This window comes from Peromyscus californicus, unplaced genomic scaffold, assembly GCF_007827085.1.
Source record: "Peromyscus californicus insignis strain IS unplaced genomic scaffold, ASM782708v3 Scaffold_17__1_contigs__length_78620276, whole genome shotgun sequence".
NCBI classification, from domain to species: domain Eukaryota; kingdom Metazoa; phylum Chordata; class Mammalia; order Rodentia; family Cricetidae; genus Peromyscus; species Peromyscus californicus.
Window position 1 is genome coordinate 10619502 of NW_026294469.1, and position 24788 is coordinate 10644289.

The window sequence follows — 24788 nt, forward strand, 5'->3', positions numbered from 1 at the left end:
AAGAAACAGACAAAAATTTTCCTATCAGATATTTTTTTAAACTCCTGGCCTACATAATCTTTTCTGCTAAATGCTTTAGGATTAAAATAATTCCCTGAAACAAAATACTTCTAAAATGATGCATGAATACTTTTAAAGATTAAAAATTGTTCTTCCTCAAGTCCTTCTTTGAATATTGTGAAACCAGCAAAGATCTAGCTCCTCCCCTAACCTGGGGTACAGCCCAGATGTTGGGGTGCTTCTGATCATGCAGCAGTGTGCAGCCTGGCTGCCTCGGGAAATTAAATGAGTAATTAAAAGAGCACTGCGATAACCTATCTGACAGTTGATCTACTTTCCCTCAGTTATAAGTGAACAAAGACACAATAGGATGTCACTTCAGCATCAACACAATCGGATTCCGCAATGCATCAATCATGTACTTCAAACTGCAGCGCACCCATGGAGCTGCCTGCCTCTGTTTATTTCTAATTGACTTTATTCAAACCCTGCACTCATAGTGACAAACTATGGTGCTGTCCTTTCTTGATTGTTTGTAGACCTTTCAATAACACACATTATTAATTAAGATGCAACCCTTACCCATACACTGTCAGCCTTAAAACGAGAGCTTTTCCACAAGTAGATGTGGGGAATTTTCTGTTTCCTCTTCTGCTTTCTTGTTTTCAGCTGTGATCTAAAGAAGCCAACTAGGTTTTTTTCTTTAAGTGTGGCCAGGGCCAGCTCTCTATTTCCACGCCATGATTAATGTGTTATTCATCTGGTACCTTCCTATTCGACTCTTGTCTTTGGCCTGTGAACTTCTCATTTAGCTTCCCACAAAGGATTCCATTGCTGTAGGAACTGAGGTGTGTCTCGGCTTTTACCTGGGAGGCAGTGATGCAAGCGTTTCTGCTGAGACCAATCCTTGGCTTGGGGTGGGGAGCAACAGACTAACAGGCCACCAGGAGAGTCCCAGGGCAGACAACAGAGCCACCACTGCCAGAAAGGGTGCTTCAGACATCAGCTACGGACACCCGGGTGAGCAGCTGCAGCGAGGGGCTTGGATTTGTTCACCAGGGACACCAGCAACAATGACCTGCCTGTTCCCCAGAGCCCTGGGGCCTCTGGCCCTCCTGATGGTAAGTCCCATCTTATTCTAAAACTAGTAAACTTTCTCTGCTTCTTTGCTTACTCCAGAAGATTGAATTTGTCTACTGAATCCCTGTTATACCTTCTAAAAAGGAAGCAGCAGAACTAAATGTTAAACTGTGTAAGTTTTAAATTACTTCCTTTTTTGCTTTTCTTAATGTTTAATTTTGAAAAGAAATATAAAACATAAAAAGTTAATTTTTAATGTAACTATTTTGTATTTCTTCAGTGATCAAATTAACTCATCCCAATCCCAGGTTTTATTTTCCACATCTTTATTTTCTTCAAAGCAGCGCCTTTTTCTAACACACAAATGAAAACAAGCACGACACAGCCACTTCTGTTCTCTAGGATTACGCATCTCTTGTTAAGCATATGGCTAAGAACTCTGCATGCCTGATCTTGACACCCGACATGTTTTTAGAACAGTCACCAACCGTTGAACTAAAATCAAAGTAATTTTGACTCTAGACAAGTTGGAAGGATTATTAAGAAAACCGGTTTTACAGTTAGCCATTATGTGAAAAGTGTATGGAGACTTTGTGGAGGGGGGACATGAACTTTGCAGGAGAATGGTGTTCAGGAGAGCAGCTCTTCTGCTGGCTGAGGAAACGTTATATGTTGTTTTCTAAAAGGCAAGAAGAACCTAAAGTGAACTCATTAGCTTAGATACTATAAGCTAGTTTATGCCTTAATCATTGTATTAGTGAGGCAGAAATATGTCATAACATCTCAAACATGAAGATCACCAAAAACTTGAATGTAAATAAATATAGGAAAAATTTCCAAAGCTTATCACTATATTGTGGATGATAAACTTGACCTTGGCATCCATTCATGCCATCGCCTCATTTCAAAACACAGAGAACAGTGACTTCTAAAAGTCACAGGGAGATTGATCTCAAGAACTGTGTAAAAATTAAAGTTGTCTGCCATCACAACCAATGCTTTGTATGAAAGAATGCCTCAATTCTCCCTCACATGACAGTGTTCAAACAGAAAACAGGCATCACACCACTTTTTAAAAAATGAACCAACGATTGAACAAGGGCTCTGTTAACTGTGAATCGGCCTTCAGTTCTCCTAGGATGCTGGTGATGAGGAACGCACAACATAGAAGACATTTTCCAAGACACAGTGAAGTTTTGCCCATGTAGGGGGAGAGGAAAAGAGGAAAGATGGGGAGAGAGGGAGAGGGAGACAGAAATAAAGAGAGAGAGAAATACAAAATGAAGGGTCTAGATATGACTTGTGCAATATCATAACCACTATCCATACATGGATATTTATCACTTCAAATAGAATTGTTCTCAGATGAGATACAGTGTTAAATGTAAAACACACAACATAACAAGAGTAAAAAAAATATTATTAGTTTTTATTTTGATTGCATATTGAAATTATAGTATTTTCAGTAGATTAAATTAAATACACCACCAATTAACTTTAACTTTTTAACAAGCCTTTTGATGCAAGTATAAGAAATTTTAAAACCATTCTTGCGGTGGCCATTTGTGCTTCACATTAAACAAAGACGTATCCTAATCCTACTTGCAGAGGGCGTTGTTCGGCAGGTAAGACTCAGTGGATTCAGTGGGAGTTGAGATTCCGTAAGTGGAGATGGACCGAACTGTTCCATTGTCAGACCAATACAAGCAGAGACAGGGCAATTGTGGCCTTTGCCAGGGGCCATGGAGCTACCGGTTTGACTGGACTGGAAGTGTATGCTAGAGAATCTGGGAGTGATTCAAAAAGGTGGATGAGTGTGACATTGAAATGTTCATTCTGTGAAGGCAAATGGAATCCTTTTAGGAAGAGGAGCCACCCAGAGTTTTGACAATGTGGTTACGGGTAAAAAGCAATGTTCTCAGAGCACCAGCATCATTTGTTGTTAAAGGGTGGTGTCTGAAAGTTGAGAGACATGTCTGGAGGTTTCTAAGTACTTTTCCCATCACACACACCATACAAGGCCACTGACAGCATTGTAATGTGAGGTGTAACAGCAAGACCTAGGCTTGAGTGTGTAGCTGCTCCGTTGACTCACTCCAGGTCCTATGTTCTCTATTGTCAAAGAGTCATCTTAGGCTGGGCATGGTAGCACACACCTTTAACCTCATCACTCAAGAGGCAGAGACAGATGATCTGTGAGTTCAAGGCCAGTCTGGACTACATAGTAAGCTCCAGGACAGCCAGGGCTCTGTAGAAAGATCCTGTCTCAAACAGAACAAGCAGTAAAAAATAATAATAAAGAGAGAGAATCACCTTCACCCTGTCTCTGCCTCTCTAAAATGCCCACAGTGAAAAGGGAGCATCATTGTGTTCACAAAGGCGCTTTGAGAAGCAGAAGTATTTGCAAGACTCTGATACCATCCTCTTGTAGTGTTTCAGGACTAGGGGTGATCCTTGATGACATCAGTCTCAGTATTGTGGTTCAATGCTTCAAATAACCACTGACATCAGTTTCAACAAGTCTTCAGTTAGAGAATATTAAGAATAGCTGTGTGGGGCTGGGGAGAGGTTAAGAGAGCTTGTTGCACACACATGGAGACCTGAGTTTGAATCCTCGGGAGCCATGTATAGCCGTACAACCTGAAGCCTCCACGATCGGAAATGGAGTCAGGAGGATTGCTGGGTCTTGCTGGCCACTAGCCTAGTTCCATGTTCAGTGAGAGACCCTGACTCAAGGGAATAAAGTAAAGAGTGATAGAGAAGGACACCCAGTGCCCTCCTCTGACCTCCATGCACATACATGTGTAAATACATAACACACACACACACACACACACACACACACACACACACACACCGCTCACCTATACATGCACATACACAAAAAATTTTTAAAATAATATTTCTGAAACTGATGTTTTGAAAATTACAAGAGTATTGTGAGTGTGGGGAAATGCCACATTTTCAAATGTAGAGATTTTTCTCAAAAGTCTCAGCTATTTGGGCTTCAAGATTAATTCTTTGGAATATGTGGGTACAAAGTAAACCTGAATATCCTTTTTAAGGTGTAAGTTTTATCAGTGATCTATATTTATCTAATTTATTCCACATAACACAAAATCAACATTTTCAAGAAAAACTTATAGTTAAGATTCAGAGACTCACTTCTGCAGATAAAAACTGTCTTCAAAGAAAACCATTATTCCACATTTTACAGTTATCAAAATCTAAAACAAGTTTTTGCCATAACATTCTATACCTGAAGAATGAGCTCATCAATTTCATGTTACAATACTGTCTAAAACTTTACTTAGGGAATTAACAGAGATGCTCAAAATTCAGAAGTTTAACACAGTTTTTTTTAAGCTGTTTGTGGTGAAGGGGGAAAGTGAAGGTCATTAAAATGTCAAGTTATGAGCAGAATGTGTCCTGAAACCAGCAAGATTCCTTCCATCCATCTTTTCTATACATCAAAGTTTATTTTTTAAAAAAAATGGCTTTAGGCTAAACCTCCCATTTTAATCAATGGAAAGTCTCTGGGGTGTCTTTTCCATTCTTGATTAGTGAACTGGTTGTTTCCACTGTTGAGGAACATATGAAAATGAGTCTCACTGAACCTCTTCGAAATTCAGGATTCCAGAGGCAGAGGAACCTTGCCGGGAATACTGCCTAACACTGCCTGGCTTTGGCAGCAGTCGGGAGAGACCTAATTATTTCTACCAATTAGCATTCCCCCTTGCTTAATACCAGAAACCAGTTCTCACCCCTGACTAGAACACTCCGTGTCCCAGAGGTTTCTCATAAACCTCTTAGCCCTTGGTGCTCCTTTCCAGTAAAAATTCAATCTGATAGCCTAAGGTGAGGGCTTGCTTGGGGAATTGCCTCATGAGGAAATCACACAGATGATGGGTTGTCCATAATTACATGACGAATAATTGAATCTGCCTAATGCACAGTTTTTCAAATGCAGTGCAGCGGGCCAGGCTGTGCATTGCACAACTTCAATAGGTGCATTCATGGGAACTGCAGTGGGTGCAGCTCTCCTGAAGCCTGCAAGGAGCAGCCTGCACAGGGCTCCAGCAGAGCACTGCATTAAGGGGTTTCTCTCTCTGCATACTAGGCAAAAGGCTTTTGCTACCCCTTTCCTTTTCTTGTTAGTCTAACAGAAATTACTAGCATTTACTAAGTACCTACTGTACACTTGGACTCACCATGTGCTTTACACCTGCTCATAGTTCAATCCTCACATCAGAATTACACATTAATAAGTAGTGTAATAACCCTGTGGCAGATGAGGAAATGGAAGGACTGGATCATGTTCCCAAGTCAGATAGTGGTCCTGCCTGGGACTGACATTTAAATCAGTCTGGAGGCTAGGCAGATGGCTCGGAGGGCTGCCAAGCAAGTGTTAAGAGCTGAAATCAGATCCTTAGAAGCCAGGTGGAAGCAGATGCAATGGTGGACACATGTAATCAGAACACTCAGTATACACGCGTAATCAGAACATTCAGTATACACATGTAATCATCAGAACACTCAGTACACATATGTAACCAGAACACTCAGTATATACATGTAATCAGAACACTCAGTGTACACATGTAATCATCAAAACACTCAGTACACATATGTAATCAGAACACTTAGTATACATGTGTTCAGAACACTCAGTACACACCTATGGGAAGATGGAAGAGACGGGAATCCCTGGAAGTTTGTGGCCCAGGAGCCTGGCAACCACAGCAGCAAACCAGAACTCTTATCTTACGCAAGGTGGAAGGTGAAGACCAAAACCTAAGGTTGTCCTCTGACCTCCACACACATGACCTGGCATGCACACACACACACACACACACACACACACACACACACACACACGATGAAAAAGAAAACCAGGGTCCAGGGTCCGGATTTACACCATCACACGTGACACAGCATCCTCCAGTGCAGTCAAATGGAGTATCAGCAAACAGTCAAGGGCATCACTTTTACTTAGCTAAATATCTCAGCTGAAAAAAAACATCAGCTTTCTAAATCAATTGAGTTTACACATCAGTTCTTAAAAACTGAATTGTCTGAAATTAAATTCTAATCTCTAAATAATTTAATATATATTACTCAATTGGAGAATTTGTCTTGATGAATGCAAAATTTATTAGGATGTTTTGTGGCTTTAAAATTCAAAAATTCTACACAGTCCTCGCTTACACTTCAATTTTTTTCTGCTTTATATTTACACAGCCCTTGGGTTGTTGTTTTCAGTGTAAAATCCAGTAAATTCCATGAAGTACTCAATGCTTGGTTATCAAATAGCTTTTGTATTAGATGATTCCCCAACCGCAGACTGAAAAAAGTGTTCTGAGGACACAGACTGCACTATGATGTTCAGAGGGTTATGGATGTTAAATGCGTGTTCAGATTAGTATTTCCAGCTCACAGTGGGATTATTAGAACACTGGCCACCATAAGTGAAGGAGCTTCCACATAGAAATCAGAAGAATAAATCACCCTTTCTTCTGAACTGTGCATTGTGTAACTCATTTATCAAATGTGTCTTGGAGAATTTCTATGACCTGACGGGTTTACAATCACTATTTCTGACTAGTTGATCAATTATGGCAGTAAAACACCAACCTACAGGCATTTCATGACATTTCTTACCCGAAAGGTATAAATACAAAATACATAAAATCATACTTAAATATGTAATGACTCCTTGAATTACCTAACTTATTCTCCGACTTCCCCAGCGGGGAGTGTGGTGGACTCTGTGATGCCTTCTGGGAACAGGCAGTGTGGCTGGCTAAGCTGCTTGTCTCACAGCTGCTGCAAAGCTCCCGACGGAAACCTTGAGGGAGGATAGCTTTACTTTGGCTAATGATTCCAGTCTGCCGCCGGAAAGCAGGATGGCAATGGGCATGCCAAGGGAATCTTACATCAATAGCTGCTCGCACAGGAGGCAAAGAGGGCTTGCTGAGACTAGAGATGGGTGCAGCTTTCTGAGCTCCACCCTCAGTGGCCTGTTCCTCCAGCCAGGGCCCCCCTCCCAAGGCTCCACGGCCCTCAGAATTAATGCACGGCTGTAATCAGAGTTCTAGCCAGCCAATGAATGCTTCAGCATTCAGAAATGTTTCCTAATGACATTCCTCATGTTTCTAGAAACAAACACTAAATGAAGGGACATCCATTGAGATCAGTCTTAAGAGAGTTTAAAATTTAGAATGAATAAGTCATCTGAGGGCTCTAGTTCTCTCAAAGCACTGGAAATAGGATAGCCTGTGATCTACTCTGTTAATTCTCCATAGACCAGGCTTTGCCCTCCTGGGAAGGTAGGACCAGGGCTTGAATGTCTATTAGAAGACTCATTCTCCATGGAGCTAGTACAGACATGACTCATGTTTTCTGGATGACTCCATTTTTCCTGTAAAGAGGAGCACGCCCAGCCCATCCTTCCCCTCACAATCAGATGAGAAAGAATGGTCAGTGACCACACCACACTGGTCCCTTCTTTCCTAATAGATGGCACGGTGTTGGGGCATCATCTTGGGACACTAATTAAAAATCAGAATTTCAGTTGAAATGCTTACAATGGAGGGGTTGATCATCCTATGTCTGCTGTAATTGCTCTTGCCTGTTCATTATAATCTTCAAAAATAAATGATGTAATAAATCTACATTGTTTCAGGATCAACCACAGCCTTTGGCCAGATAAAAATCTCAGGTTACTGTCATATAACTTTCTTCTGTGTATTTACGTTAGCTTGGGGTTATAATCTAGGGTCATGGCAACGCACACACCCTGGAGATAAAGTGGTTATGTTTCAACCCTAGCTCATTGGAGGCTGTTAAACAGGGAGAAAGGATTCGTATTCTTACATCTCTAGATCTATAAAAACAGGGCTTATATAATAGTATATTCTTCAGGTGGTGGCAATAAGCAATAGCAATATTAAATATAATGTTCTGTGAATAACAACTAAACAAGTCACCTAGCACTATCACTCTTCTAGTTTTATCCTGTAATTTGTTTTCCATGACTTTTCCCCTCAGATCTCACACTCAGTGGAACAGCAAATGGTTGCTAAACACTTGAATGGGGAGGGATGATAGCATAAGTAAGACCCAGGATTGGGAAGGCTCATGAAGAAATTCTTTAATACTCATAAAACAGTAAGACACAGGGAACATTTGTGAGCTGCATGCCATTAAAGAGAATGTGAGCTGTACAGACTCAGAGAGGGAGGCATTAGTAAAGGCAGCTTCATGGAGCATGTTGGTGCTTGACCGGATGAATCACATGTAGGTGGGCAGTGAGGAGCAAGGAATGTATTCCAGGTGGAAAGCAATACAGACGCCAGGCCTGTGGGCTCCTGAGAGAGCAAAGGTCCCAGGCAGCCCAACTTCTTCTATCCTCATTTAATTTTTTATACCAGTAGTATACAATGAAACACTTTGTTTGTTTGTTTGTTTGTTTGTTTGTTTGTTTGAGACACAGTCTCATTATGTAGTTCTGCCTAGGCTAGAACTCACTAGGTAAACCAGGACGGTCTCAGACTCACAGAGATCCACCTGCCACTGTTTCCTGGGTGCTGGGATTGAAGATAAGCACCACTAACTACGTCTGGAATTTAAAAGGAAGTGCAATGTTTAAGTTGCAGTAGGAAGGAGAAGAGAAGATTTATGCCCCATGGCAAACAGCACCTGAGACCGACATAGGACAATCGCTGCTTTTAGAAAAAGATTTCATTTTCATAAACCAGAATGGTCTCATTCTGCTCTCCTTACTCTAGTACAGCTTTAAAAGAGGTGGGGGGGAGACAAAAGTGGGTAACAAAAGAACCTGTCTTTAAAAGGAGCTAATCCAGGGTTGCTTTTGTATAAGCACACATGATAGATAATAGAGGTTTGGGGGTTGATTTTGTTGTTGCTTTTTTTTTCCTTTTTTTTTTTTGAGACAAGGTCTTGCTACGTCATCCTGGCTGTCCTCCAACTCTTCGTCATCCTCCTGCCTTAGCTTCCCACATGCTGGGATTGTAGACATGCACCACCATGCCCAGCATAATAGTTGTCAATAATTCTGTGACCACTTCCAGAGGTTTATCACAACAGTTCCTAAAGCAATGATTTCTGGGAGCTATTTATATGGTATCCATGGAAAAAACATCGAGTGACTGAAACTGACTGAAAGCATAATTTTACAGTCAAGGAGATAGTGATGATGGTGGTGATGGTAATAATGATGGTGGTTGTGGTGGTGGTGGTTATGAATCTTCTTCCTTGTTTTTGTTTTGTTCTTTTGTTTTGAGACAAGGTTTTACTCTGTAGTTCAAGCTGATATGCATTTACTATATTGCCCAGGTTTGTCTCAAACTAGCAATGATCTTCCAGCCTCAGCCTCTAACTGCTGGTAGATTCCTCTTTTCTGACATAAAAAAAAAAATCAGACGTCGTGGTGCTAGGGATCGATCTTAGGAGTTAACAATACTTGGTGCTTTTGCAGAGTACCCAGGTTCGATTCCCAGCACTGACATGGCAGCTCATAGCCATCCTGAACCCCAGCTGTGGGGGATCCAACAGGTGCACACATGGTGCACATACATGCATGCAGACAAAATATTCATGAAGTAAAACAAATAAATCTTTAAAAAGTCTGAAGCCAGATTGAAAAACAAGAGGAACTTGTTTATATGGAAAATATTCCTTCTCCTGGTGGGATTTTACACTTCGGGATGCTTAAAAGCTAGAAACGAACTATAATCTGAGGAACAGAACGCATTGATAAGGATTATTGGCTTTATAGAGCCATCTGTTTGAAGAACTCACGTGGAGTCTGATTCTATTTGATGTCTACAGGTGGTGCTGCTGGTGCATGGGGAGCTGCAAGTAGAGGTAAAGTATGCAGCTTGTATCGTTAAAATCAGAGCTTACTTCTGCAACTTAAAATTATACGGAGAAAAGTATGTAATTTAATTATTTCATAATGCAACTGTGAAAATATATAAAACTAAAATTCTAGCAAATAACCCAAAATCTTTTCAAGTTATCTATAAATATTGTGATTATTATCTCATATGGTCTTGTTCATGTTATCTTATTCTCTATTGGATTCTTGGTTGCTTGCTTGCTTGCTGGGCTCTGTTTATTGGAGAACCAGTCTTTTGGGTAGCCCTGTCTAGCCTAGTATCACTATATAGACCAGGCTAGCTTTGAACTCCTGGCAATCTTCCTGCTTCAGTCTCACTACTGCTTGATTGTAGGCATGCACTACTCTGTCTGGCTCCTTTTCTTCTTATCTTAAATAAACAACAAGTCAAATCTTATTATGGAGTATATGGGGGGAATCAAATATGATCAAATGGTAATATTAAATATCACATAACCTTGTAACGACCTATTTAATGCTGCTTCTTGACAAAGCATCAGGTGAGCAAATGGTCTTCAAAGTAGAAAGGTAAAGTTCCTTAGCACAGGTATCTATCTTTGATCAATATTCCAAGCAAAGACTGCCAGCCATGGACGTGATAAAGTGGGTCTCTTTCAACACAGCCGGGAGGACAGCCCAGTGAAGACAGGACAGCGGTACAACAGGCCAAAAGAAGGTACAAACGAGAATGGGTAAAATTCGCCAAGCCCTGCAGAGAAAGAGAAGACAACTCAAAAAGAAACCCAATTGCCAAGGTAAGTCATATGCAGAAGCAGTGTGAGCCTTAGAACAAATGCATTGCACACAAATTCAAGACAATATAGCAATTCCACTCAGTAATATGTAGCCTGCAAAATCCACAGAACAATGACCTACTGTCTACAACAAAAACTATAATAGTAATGTAAAAAAAAAAAGATAGAGGAATGATAGCCTAGAGTTATAAAATGGGATTAAGAAATATATTGGCTCATTTTAATGTATAAGCCTGTGTCTATCCAGATTCTATTAAACAAGGCTAAAAATAGAGAGAGATGGCAATCAGATGACTGGGAGTAAACACTGGATTAGCCGTGGATGGGCAACTACTGAGGCTGGACAATGAGCTGTCTCGTGAGCATTGTACTATCCTCTCTGTTAAACAGCTTTAAAATTGTAAAAATAAAAACCAATTCATCTTGACACATACTTTGAACATCTGTTACCTTATTTTCTTTCGTTTCCTCTTCTCTGTCATTTCTTCCAGCTTAGGGAAGCGTCCTTTTCTAAATGCTAAGTAAGAATTGAGCATCCAGAAGAAGCTTTCTCACACCTAAACCCCCTTTGTTTTCTTACATTTTAACATTCCCACCATGGCACCACAACCCAAACAGGCATTCAAAATGACTCACCATCCTTGGTCCATGCTGGTGAGCAGAACAGCTGAATTTTATTTCTTATTCCCAGTCTCAAATAAATAAGTAGTGCAAGAATAGATGACACAGTAAAGGAAAGGGTGAACCAAGTAGACAGATGACTTGAGACTGTGGCGGAGTCAGGAGAAAGCTCATCAAGGGTCAGTTTGACATTGAAGCTATTTTTTTCTTACAGATCACTTCAGATTTCCAAGCAACCCAGAAAATTACCTACCGAATTTCTGGGGTGGGAATTGATCAGCCCCCTTTTGGGATCTTTGTTGTTGACCCAAACAATGGTGATATTAACATAACGGCCATAGTTGATCGCGAGGAAACCCCGAGTTTCCTGGTAAGTCCTCAATCAGGGTATCCTTCTCCTTGTACTTTGTGACGTTAAAAGGTAGCTCTTCCCCAGGTAGGTTTGCAAGAGAAGGAATTACATGAATTAGTCTATCAACGAATAAAATTAATCCCTCTACTAAAAACCTCCCCCCCTCCCTCGGTGGTTCATGTGCCTGGCATAATACACCCAGAGAGTGAGGGTGAGGATGGGAACTTTCCAGAACTTCATCCTGCCAAAAAGCAGCAGTTGAAGGAAGGGCAGCTGGGCCAATGGCAGGAGTGGGAACCTTTTCCTTTGCCCACACTTTGGGGAAATGTTTTTCTTCTTTATTCATTAAGTTCTGTAAATGCCAGCATTGATCTAATTTATGAGTTTTAACAATATTCAAACTAACTCCATATAATGATAATGGATATTCTCTTTGTGTTTCTAGATCACATGCCGAGCTCTAAATGCACTGGGACAAGATGTAGAGAGACCACTCATATTAACAGTGAAAATTTTAGATGTCAACGACAATGCTCCGATATTTTCACAAACCATATTCAATGGTGAAATTGAAGAAAATAGTGCTTCAAGTAAGTCTTTTACAGTGCCGACCGCTTCCAATTCACGTCTTTCAATACATATATCATTATGTCATTTTTACAAACTATTCTGTTAGTTTGCTCAGTAGTTTGACAACAAAAAATTCATTACTATAGTCTGAGTTTTCCTTTCCAAATCTTCTGGTAACTCTTAACAATTACCGTCAGAATTACATTTGTAGATTACAGTCTCGTCACAAAGTTAGTATCTAGGTATACAACTTCTGTCTGAGTCACAAACGTGAAGAGGCCTCTTAGGCAGCCTGGATACACAAGCTCAATGTTTTTAGATTTTTAAGGGAGAGAGACATATTTGCATTATTTGGATCATATTTAAAAGGAAACATGAAGGTACATCTGTCTGGGGAAGAACTCCAGACAGAAGATGGCCCCACTCTCAACAAAGTCAAGGCTGAGGGAGCAAGGTTTTTCTGAAAGCCAACAAATTCTAGAAAGAGACAGTAACAGTGACATACTTTGGGGGTTTTTTGATTGTTTTTAGCAAACAGGTAGTTTAAAAAAATTGTTTAAATTGGAATCAGTGCTAAAATATTTTGACTCTTTAATGTGAATGTGATGTCAAACTTTATGTAGGCTTTGACAATTTTCCTATATTCCTAGATTCACTGGTAATGATCCTAAATGCCACAGACGCAGATGAGCCAAACCATATGAACTCTAAAATTGCCTTCAAAATCGTCTCCCAGGAGCCTGCAGGCATGCCCATGTTCCTCATCAGCAGAAACACTGGAGAAGTCCGCACTTTGACCAGTTCTCTTGATCGAGAGGTAAGACAAGGTTTGACTTGGAAGCATCAAAAAAAACAAAAACAAAACTCAAGGGTTTGATGACTAGCAACCCAAGGGCGGTGCCTCCATTTTGTCTGAGAATACAGAGAAGGGGGGAGAGCTCCCACCCTTTGCCTGAGACAGTCTAGAGGAATTTGCCTCGGTGGGTGTGATTCTGCTGTAACAGAATGTGTACCTGTGAGAACAACCTGTCACATAACACCTCAAAGGGGAGAATTGTGGAAGACACTGGTGTGCAGCAGACCCTACACGGTGATCAGTTCCTGAAGATCAGGAGAAAATTCTAAGATGAAGAGATTTCTATCTGTCATAAAACTTTGACAGCATAGCTTTTCTCTAGACATCTCTATTTAATTTTACCTCTGCTTACAAAACACCAAAGAATCTTCTCTTCTCCTATCGTCTCCCACCACCACCGTGTATCTCCACCAGAACAGGCGACTCAGGTGCATATTACTTTCACACAGATGATTTTCCCAGTAGACTGCTAGGGAAATTCCATGAGTTAGCTTCTTTTAGACAACCACATCACCTCTCATTCCTATAACCCAGTTTTTTTGCTCTGAGTCCACAACACTACCTTCAGAAGTTTACGACACAGGAAGCTTCTTTCAGCCCCTCAAACCTTCCACCCAGTCATCTGGAGCCACATCAGTCTCTCTCTGCCATGGACAAACTAACAGTGTGCATGAGTCATGATTCATGATCTGAAATGTTTTCAGGAGGCAACTACTGGACATTCACAACCTTTGACAATTAATCTTTGTTCTCTTTTTCTCCAAATTCAGCAAGTCAGTAGCTACCATCTGGTTGTGAGTGGCGCAGACAACGATGGAGCAGGACTATCAAGTCAATGTGAATGTAGTATTAAAGTGAAAGATGTCAATGACAACTTCCCGGTGCTTCGAGACTCTCAGGTACATCCACTGGTCCTTGAAGAACCATTTTATATACGCTTAATAGTTTAGCATCCCAAGCCACTAACTGCCCATTTGTTGGCTATTAAATTTTCTGTTTTTCTACTTAAAAAATTAGCTTAAATATGATAATTAAGGAATTGGTGTGAAATAACACATAATTGGAGAAATAAAGATAAATACTATTTAAAGTAAATACGATTCTTTTAGGTAAACCCTAGTGCTGAATCTTGAGCACTCGTCTGGGGGTTCTAGCAGGGTGGCTGAAGGCCATCCTCTTCAGTTGGAGGAAGGTTGACACAGTGCGGGCGGAGGGGCGCGCTCGCCCAGCCAGCCACCCCTGGCGATGGACAGGGTGAGAGCAGTTCTGCAGCCTGGTCCCCCTCACCACTCGCAGCACTGAATCGTAAATCCCGGGTTTCTCTTTCAGTATTCGGCACGTATTGAGGAAAATACTTTAAATTCTGAGTTACTCCGATTTCAAGTGACAGACTGGGATGAAGAATACACAGATAACTGGCTGGCTGTGTACTTCTTTACCTCTGGAAATGAGGGGAATTGGTTTGAAATTGAAACAGATCCCAGAACCAATGAAGGCATCCTGAAGGTGGTTAAGGTAAGGTCTGAGTTTCCTTAATGGGTAAAAACACTTTATAGTAACTCAAACTACTAGTTATACAAATAAATTATGTCAATAATGTGACCACTCTATTATTTAAAAAAAATAGAAAACATAACAAAGTAGATAGCATTTATTTTACTATCTTCATAGTTATATTGCCTAAAGACAACTTCCCTTCCAAGTTATCGTACTTTCCGTAACACACACACACACACACACACACACACACAGAGAGAGAGAGAGAGAGAGAGAGAGAGAGAGAGAGAGAGAGAGAGAGAGAGAGATGGGGTCGGAGGGTGGGGAGCTGCATGCTTTCTGGACAGGGAAGCAAAGACGTTTCATATATTAATCAAAATCACCGTCTGCAGTTGGATTGGAGTTTGGAAGAGATGAGAATGCATGGGATTGTGGCTCGGGAATTTGTCAACATGTTTAAATGCATTAGCTGATGTCAGCACAGAATTTCTCCAGGAAGTGGGAACTGTTAACAAATTCTGCTAGGTAAAAAGCAAAAAACTGAGTAAAGCTTGAGTTCAGCATGACAGACTCCCCATCTGGAATTATGTCAGGACAGCTGTGCCTGGAAATAGCATATACCCGAACAAATAGCTACTCTGCTGACGTTCTTTGGCATCAGGTTTGGGAACATTCTGGAGCTTCTTTAACACCTAGGTCTGACATAGTGATGGAGTGATAGTATTTCCTTAATTATGAGACTTCTGGATGATTTGCAAGCACTCCCTTATTCCACACTTCACAGAGAGTGTCACAGCTTCTGAACCTGCAAGGATTTTGTTATAAATCTCAACATCATCATGACTCCTTATCTAATGTACTAGGGTCACTCAGTTTCCCAAACTCAACACCTGGCTGCCATCCTTGAACCCTGGCATTTCCTCACAGCAATCGGCCAGCCATCAAGTTCTGCCTAGAAACTACCTTTAAAGGATGGCTTTCCTCTGCCTTCTACCACTTCTCCTCTGCCTGGCCTTGGTCCGGTGAGGATTCTGTGGGGAAACCCTCATACTGTTGAGTCTTGGACTAATCAAAGTGATTCCAACATGCCATCCAGGTGGATAGCCACCTACTCCAAAATGGAGTAGTAAACCTTCCTCACAGTGGTGCCCAAGGCCCTACCAGCTAGCTCAGATCACCTTTGGCAGCAGAGTAGCTGAAAGTGTCTCCGCCTTTCTCTGAATAACTTTACTGCATCCTTCAATGCTCAGATCCAAAACCTCTCAGACACCTTTCCTAACTCTCAATAGAAGCAATTCCCTGCTTCCACACAGCTCTGTAATCTCTTTGTCTCTACCTACACTTCCCCTTCCATTGGGAAACTCTGAGCCCTCAGAAGCAATCATTGTAGCTGACGGACACTCAAATCCAGATCTTTTTCCTTAAAAATATTCTACTGGTAAATAGATAAAACAAAAATTGGCATTTCCTAATCTATCGTCCTGAAAAAAGAAGAAAAATGTTAACCTTGAATTCCTTGGGACTTGATTTAATTAGAAAATCAAGCAGTTTTAAGTAAAAACACTTAAAACTGGCCCTATGAAGAGTTGGGTCAGCTGCTCACTGCTATAAAAAAGAATGGGTTGGACTTTTTGCCAATGAATATGTGATAGTTGGCCTTTAGACCTTGGAATTTTATTTATGTCAGAAAAGAATATACATGAATCTAATGAATATTTTATTAATAGCCAAGTTGCTGTTTATAAAAACGTATCACCAGGCAGTGGTGGGGCATGCCCTTAATCTCAGCACTCAGGAGGCAGAGGCAAGCAGATCTCTGAGTTGGGGGCCAGCCTGGTCTATAAAGTGACAGCCAGAACTACATAGGGAAACCCTGTCTCAAAAACAAAGAAATAAAAAAGAATGTCTCATAGGACTTCATTCATTCAGTCTTATAATGACCTGGTGAGGTATGGTTTGGTTTGAGATGTGAAAAAGTTAAGGTCTGGGATGTAGCATACTTGCCTACCATATGTAACATCCTGGGTTCCATTTCCAGTACTGAAAAGAATATATTTTTTAAACAAGTTAATAAAATGTACATAACATTTAGAAGTGAAAAGCTAAGGATCAGAAAAATCAAACCCCATGCTTTACAACATACAGATTCTGTTGCAAACATAACAGAATCAAGACTTGAGCCATGTTACCACCACAAATTAGGGATTCTTTAAGTTCTACCTGACAGACTAAAAGGAGTTAATGATGTTTTGTTTATCTAAAAGGGGAACACTTTTATAAACAGGTTACCAAAACAAGGTCCCATGAAAATAAGGCATTCTCTAGTTGACATTATGATGACTTCTGAAACCGTTTTTGCTCTTTAGAAATAGAAGGTCCTGTCCATGTCATGGTCTTCCAGATTGTGTTTGCTTTGTTTTGTCTTTTGTGACGCTTCCTCCTGTCTGATTTGGTTTCACTCCAGGCTCTGGATTATGAGCAAATGCAAAGCATGCAATTTAGTATTGCTGTCAGAAACAAAGCTGAGTTCCACCAGTCAGTGATCTCTCAGTACCAAGTGCGGCCGACTCCAGTCATAATCCAAGTCACCAATGTCCGAGAAGGAATCTCATTCCGTCCTCCTTCCAAGACATTTACTGTGCCAAGGGGCGTAAGCACTAACAAATTGACTGGTTATATCCTGGGAACATATCAAGCTACTGATGAGGACACTGGTAAAGCTGCCTCCTCTGTCAGGTAAGATGGGCTTTATATCCTCTGGGTCCTTAGTGTGACTTTCATCTATATACAATTACAACACATTGCTCATTGCTCCATCAACTAGTTGCCAAAAACAGAGCTACAAAAGGGGTGAAGTTGAGGAACAGATAACTCAAGAAGAGATACACAGATAAATTATTAGAATATGTTGTGCCATGAGCAAAAATAGCTTGTCTGTAAACTAGTAGGAACTAAAAGAGGGATGCCTTAGCTCATATGGAAATCAGGAGAGAGCTTCACAGCTGAGTCTTGCAAAAGGTTAGGAGTTCACCAAAGGAGTGAGTTCTAGTGAGATAAGACACTGTGGCTCAATTCAAGGCAAAGTCGGTAGCGGCTGAAGCGTTAAGCACCATACAGAGTAGCAGCCACAGTCTGAAGACCAAAGGCACATGGTTGGTTTTACTTTCTTCTATTTTATTTTCCACAGCCAAAAATTGAGTAACCAGACTAATGCATACATAAGGATTATGAAGGGTGATCCACCTGCGTTGTGTTAATTTTCTGGGTTTTTTTTTACTTCTTTATTAGATTTATTTGTTTATTTTATGTATATGGGTGTTTTACCTGCATGTGTGTCTGTGTACTTTGTGTTTGTAGTTCCTCAAAGCGGCATCAGATTCCCTGGAGTTACAGGTGGTAGTGAGCTGCCATGTGGGTACTGGGAACCAAACCTGGATCCCATATGAGAGCAACAATACTTGAGTACTGAGCCTTCTCTCCAGCACTCTGATATTGTTTATAAGTACATACACAGCATTTTAGATCATACATAAATATGTTGGCTGAATAATATTCATTAAATAAATAACATTTTATATTTTTCTATGATAAAACAGATATGTCCTGGGTCGTAATGATGGTGGTCTGCTTGTGATTGATTCAAAAACTGCTGAGATCAAATTTGTCAAAAACATCGACCGAGATTCTACTTTCATAGTTAACAAGACAATCTCAGCTGAGGTTCTGGCCATAGATGGTAAGAAAGATATTTCCATGGTTTTGAATGATATATTTAAATTAGCATTTCCTTCAGAGTAGATGGTCATGACTGCTTTACATATTTCCTTTATCATTAAAGATCATTATCTTAGGAGCTTTGGGCCTTGAATTTGCGACACCACACCTGAAACTAAGAGAGACTAAGAATTTCCACTTACTAGTTTAGTTGATAACACCCATAACTCTTGTCCCTTTGGTTTACTATGGGTGAGGGAAAAAGTGTGTGTATGTATGTGTGTGTGTGGGGGGGGGGGGTGTATGTGTGTGGGGGGGGTATGATGCATATTCATCCATATGTGTGTGCGAGTGCATGTACCCATGCATTTGTGGAGGCCAGAGGAAGATGCTGAGAGTCCTGTTTCATATGGTGTGCCTTAGTCACTTGAGACAGGGTATCTTACTTAACCTGGAGCAATGCTGGCAGTCAGCAGGTCCACGAGACTGAGCTGCAGATCCATACACAGGAGCCCCGGCGTTTTGCATAGTGCTAAGGGCCCAAACTTGGGTCCTCGTGCTTGCACATCAAGTGTTCTCACCCTCTGAGCCATCTCCCTAGCTCCGGCAGGAATTTTTTTTACTTACAAAAATAACTGAGTTTTAGAGGACCAGTAAAAAATTCCTACAGACAGCCAATAACAAATCCACCCCAAATGTAAGCTCACGTTGTGAGTTCCCTACAGAGAGCCTGTAAACTCTCATTATTAAACAACAAAATTTCCTCTCCTGAGATGTTTTAAATAATATTCATAGAACGTGTGTGTTTACCGATCTATAAAATTAATGTAGACTCAGTGTAATAAACACCAGAAAATAAACATCAAAAATGTTAACATTTGGAAAAACCACCCCTAACACTAAAAAAAAATGACAGAACTCATTCATCATCTCACCACCGAAGAGTTTTATTTTGCTGCTTGATTGTCAACATTAATTGTTTATTTGTCTGTTTGTTTACAATAGGGCCTGACTATATGGACCTGGCCCTGTGGCTCACTATGTAGAGCAGGCTAGACTCAAACTCACAGAGATCCACATGCCTCTGCTCCTAAGTGCTTGGGATTAAAAAGCCACATGCCACCACCCACACTGACTTCAGTAAACTTTCAAGTCTTAAGTAAAAAATATAATTATTTATTCCAAACACTAAGGCTCAAATTGCAGAAGCAAGAATCTTTCGTCTCCTGGTTACAAATGGAACCACAGCTTTTCCAGCTATTTTTTTTTTATTGATTTCATTTGTAATTAATGAATTACTTTGATTTCAAGAATATTTGACTAATACTAATGCTGCTTACTAGAGACACCAGGCAACTCGACAAGTTTAAATTGGTCTTATAAGTTGCAGAAATAGGATGCTGTCTTTTTACTCCTGATTGTAACAAATATACCTTTTCATGAGAAGTTATCCTAACTTGGCAGTAAGAAAGAAATAGAAAAGTTGCTTTTGTAAGTTAGGTGCAGTGGGTTACCTATAATCCCAGCTACTCGGGAGGCTGAGGAGGGAGTTCACAGTCAACCTGAGCAACCTAGAGTGACTCTTTCTCAAAAAAAAAAAATGGAAGAAAGAGAGAGAGAGAGAGAGAGAGAGAGAGAGAGAGAGAGACAGAGACAGAGACAGAGACAGAGACAGAGACAGAGACAGGAAAAGAGATGGGAGTGTGGAGGGTCATTTTTTGTACAAATCTACTCTCTTTATTTCTTTATTCTTCTCACAGAAAACACTGGTAAGACATCTACAGGCACAGTGCTTGTGGAAGTGCCCAGTTTTAGTGAAAACTGTCCATCAGTTGTCCTCGAGAAGGAAGAGATCTGCAGCTCCTCACCGTCTGTGCTCGTCTCGGTGAGGACGCTGGAGAGGGGCAGATACACCGGCCCCTACACGGTGTCGCTGGAGGAGCAGCCCCTGAAACTGCCCGTCGTGTGGAACATCAGAACAGTGAACGGTGAGTCAGAAGAAGCTTGCTTCCGTGGCTAAGCTGCAGCAGCTTTGTGTTCCCAGAGGAACATGAACCCCTTTGACAGAGGTCCTTTCTAAGAAAAACTGAAAACATTCATTTGAAACCAAGATATGAGCCTGGTCTCCTCTGAAGAGAAGAGAAAGTATAGGAATTCTAGCACCATTGACTGTTTTCTGCCTTTGTTAGTATCGTTGTTTGAGATAGGGTCTCTGTGGGCAGCCCAGCCAGGGCTGGAGCATGCCAGGTAAGAGGCAACTGTGAGAGCGTGATAGACTGACATCTGCAAACCCACTAGTCAATGAAAAAAAAAAAAGGAATCATTTCCTCTTAAAGTATATCATGTTTATTATATATTTCTGTGTTTTTTGAAAGTCTCATAGACAATAGAAATCTCCTCCCTTTCTGGACTGTACAGTGACCAAGCTTCTGCTAATCCTCTGTGAACACACTTTCCTTTACTGTTTTCTGTACAAATCTTGCTTCCTCTCATGGATGTACTCCATGGTATCCTGCAGTCATACATTAGTCATGACCACAGACACCAAAGAAATTTTGCTCTGCATGACCTTTCACCCTTGGCATTCTGATCTTATTTAAAGGAATAGCTCCAAACTTTACGTGCACCCTTGGTCTCCAAATGAGTTTACCAGATAGATACATGGTCAATGAACAGACAGCTGGGAATATCGCTCAGTGATATTGCACATGCTTAGCATTCACAAGGTCCAAGGGTCAATTCTTGGGGGTGGCAGGATAGGGGGTGATTGAATTGAGTTGGGTTGGACAACACAAACTGGGTAGCCATGGCACAATGTCAAGGGCACTGTGGGTTCCAGAATGATTCAAACACTACAACTGCCAGGGTTTCCACTTAGAAAGAGGTGGTATAGAAATGGGGAGCCAAGAACAAGTGATGCTCAGTTGTCTAATAGGCAATGGACCCCACCACCAGGAACCCTATCACCCAGGCCCTCAGCTCTGGGGATAAGCAAGTGGAGCAGATGAGAAAGCACCCCCAAAGCTTAAAGTGGGTTTCAATGAGTCAGACATGGGATCAGAGTGTGAAGGCATACATGAGGCCATGTGCCTGTAAGCACTGATGTAGATATACACAAGAGTGGGTAAGTTCTGGACAGAGACATGGCATTGGGATGCCCCCTCTCCCACCATCTTCAGTGGGAAAAGCAATACAGGGCTGGGTCCTCGTGGAGAACCATGGGCCTCTCAGGCTGTGTCAGGGAATAACAAGAAGAGGACACCAGAGGGGTCCCACTTTTGGCTTCTCTGGCATCCATTGGATGAAGAATTGCCTTGGATCACATAGGGATGTCAAACGCACAACCGTGCAACTGCAAGAGCCTGGGGGCTGTTTATTTTCACGACACTGTGTTTCATGGCACAATACTATGAAGTTGTCTTCTAAAGACTTTAAGAACTGAGCAATCAGGCTATAAAAACAAACAAACAAAAAACCCACCTTTTGTGTTTTAATTAGCTTTTACAATTTTTGTGTTGGACTGCATCTGTACCTATTTTGGGCCACATGTGACCAACATGCCATGGATTGGACATTCCTGGTAGGCAGACTGACCCCACCAAACATCTTGCACCGCTCAGCACTGCTCCAACCACAGCAGACCTGCTCTTTGTGACCATGATTCAAAGACAATTCTAGCACCATTATCAAAAACAAGAAGTTGTGAGAGCAAGTGATGCCTAGCCTCACTGGTGATTTGTGCTTTTTTGTAGCTACCTCAGCGCGTCTACAAGCCCAACAGCAGGTGTCTCCAGGAGTGTACAGTGTCCCAGTCGTCGTGAAGGACAATGAGGGCGGGCAGTGTGACACACCAGAGATCCTGACTCTGACCGTGTGTCAGTGTGATGACCGGAACATGTGCAGATCTCCTAACCCGAGCAGAGAACCCATTTTATACAGGGAGTCATCCTGGGGGCTGGGGCCTGCTGCCATCGGATTGATCCTGCTAGGACTCCTGATGTTGCTGTGTGAGTAAGCCAGTATACGCTTCAGAGTCCATGGCAGTGACATCATTTACAAGAGCCATTGTGCTTGTTTGTATAATGTGAGAAGCGTCATTCTCTCATCACTTAACTGGTAAAGCTGAAGGAAACTGCTAGAAAAATCTGAAATGTCTTTAGCTTGTCACTTGGCAACAATTTAAATACAGCAAAGCAAGTCATATATGCAAACATTAAAAAAAAACAGGGCTGGGGAGATGGCTCAGTCAGTAAAGTGTTTGCCTCACAAGCATGAGGACCTGAGTTCAATCCCAGCATCCACCTAAAAAGCCAGGTGCACTAGTGAATGCTTGTAATCCCCGCCATAGCGGGATGGGAGGAAGGGACACCCTGATTTCTAGAACTCACTGGCCAGCTGGCCTAGCGTACTTAGCAAAGCTTGGCCCATTGAGAGACTCTGCCCCAAACAGAAAGAGGAAGACCCCCAAGGAACGACATTCAAGATTGCCCTCTGGCCTCCATAAGCACACACATACAGGTGTGTGACCGTAAGCACATTCCACGCACACAGGGGATGGGGGACAAGAGTGAGGAAAAGAATGGGGGACAAGAGTGAGGAAAAGAAATTATAGAGATGCTCTACATTCAGTCAATTATATTCAGAGTCAAATTATGTCTTTATTTACAAGCGTGAATAAAGCATGACTTTCTAAGATGCACACACACATCTCAGATCCACGTACTAGTCTCATGAACCCTAAAATAAAAGAATGCTGTCACATAACTTTGGAGAGGTCATCTAGGATCCATATTAACAGAACTTGAGCACTGAGAATTTACCTCAAAACATAGCTTATCCCTCATGCGCACCCCTTTAAAATGTTCACACCTGGGCTGCATCAATGGCTCGGTAGTTAGGAGTACTCAGAAGGACCTGGTTCGGATCCCTAGCACCCACGTGACGGCTCACAATCACCCATAACTCCCAGACACTCATGTAGAACACACTCATACATATAAAACAAATCTTTAAAAAACTTTTATGTTCACACATAATAGTAAAGACATTTAGGGAAACTACATGCCTGGCTGTCTTTTAATAAATGTGCATTTTATTTTATTTAATAGATAGATTTCTGGGAATTTTCATTTTAATCAAAATCTCATTAATCAAATGATGCTCTGAATATGAAAGTTCTCTACTTACAGGACTTTGAAAGGAGTTGGATAAACAATAGATTTTTAATAAATTCACAATAATTCCTTAGTTTACTACTGAATCATAAAATAATAATGGTAAAACAAATTTTCATGACATATATGTATATTCTACTTCAACTGTCTTTAGAAATATGATTTTTGGGATAGAGGGGTGACTCAGAGGTCATGAGCACAGAGCTCTTATAGAAGAGCTGAGTTCAGTTCCCAATACACACTTTGGGGGGCTCACAACTCCCCATAACTCCAGCTCCAGGAGATCCAAAGAGGTTCTTGCCTTCAGAGACATGTATATACCTACACACAGACATACACATGTGAACAGAATTAAAAATGAAATATTTTAAAGAAAATACAAATAAATACAATTCATATAAACATTGTATTAAAATTCAATGTACTGTACGAATTATATCCCATCTATTTTATAACTTGACCTAATTTTATGCTAATACATGACTGATCTAATTTTCATAATTATGTAGTTCATTCTAGCAATACTAGCAGGTCTTCATAGCACCCATTACTGTCTTTTCCCTTATCAGACAACCATGATGAAGGCACCATTTAGTTCCCCTCTGAATGGATGACTTAGAAAGAGAAAGATCATATGTCATACTCAGGATCACAGAGCTGAAAAGCAGTGCCTCCAAAACTCAAACCCTAGAAGTCTGATTTAGAGGCTGTTGTTCCCGAAACCCTCCAGGGAGCTATTTCTAAGTGGACAGTTCAAGCATCAGGGTTCATGTGGCCTTGACAGCACAGACATGGAGAGGAGGCATTGACATCGGAGTACAATAAACACCTGCTTCTAAAATAAGTGCTGCTGGAGCTAGAGAGATGGATCAGCAGCTAAGAGCCCTGGCTGCTCTTTCAGAGGACCGGGATTTGGATTGTAGCACCCACATGGCAGCCAACAGCTGCCTGTAACTCCAGTTCTAAGGAATCTGACACTTTCTTCCAGTTTCTGCATGCACCAGGCAGGCACATGGTACGCAAACAAAGATGCAGGCATAACACCCATGCATATGAAGTAAATATTTTTAAATTAATATTTCTTGGTCTATTAGTGGAAAGAATGATACAATGGCTGGAAGATCCTCCAAGCTAAGGACTCTCAATCCATAATTAAAAGTGCACTGATAAGGGCTGGGGAAATGGCTCTGAGATTAAGAGCACAGACTCTGTAGGAACCCAAGTTTCAATTCCCAGCACTGCACAC

General features: G+C 41.2%; 1 protein-coding gene across 1 annotated transcript in view; it reads left to right on the plus strand.

Annotated features, from left to right (window-relative positions):
• Nucleotides 1-1073: 1073 nt before the first annotated feature.
• The window catches only part of Dsg3 (desmoglein 3), a 29906-nt gene continuing 6191 nt past the window's right edge, over nucleotides 1074-24788 (plus strand). Inside the window, exons 1-11 of the mRNA XM_052742750.1 lie at nucleotides 1074-1121; nucleotides 10627-10758; nucleotides 11594-11749; nucleotides 12177-12321; nucleotides 12952-13118; nucleotides 13928-14056; nucleotides 14487-14672; nucleotides 17119-17390; nucleotides 18251-18390; nucleotides 20129-20356; nucleotides 22121-22375. Of these exons, the coding sequence (XP_052598710.1) occupies nucleotides 1074-1121; nucleotides 10627-10758; nucleotides 11594-11749; nucleotides 12177-12321; nucleotides 12952-13118; nucleotides 13928-14056; nucleotides 14487-14672; nucleotides 17119-17390; nucleotides 18251-18390; nucleotides 20129-20356; nucleotides 22121-22375 (1858 nt within the window). The remainder of the gene's footprint in view (nucleotides 1122-10626; nucleotides 10759-11593; nucleotides 11750-12176; nucleotides 12322-12951; nucleotides 13119-13927; nucleotides 14057-14486; nucleotides 14673-17118; nucleotides 17391-18250; nucleotides 18391-20128; nucleotides 20357-22120; nucleotides 22376-24788) is intronic.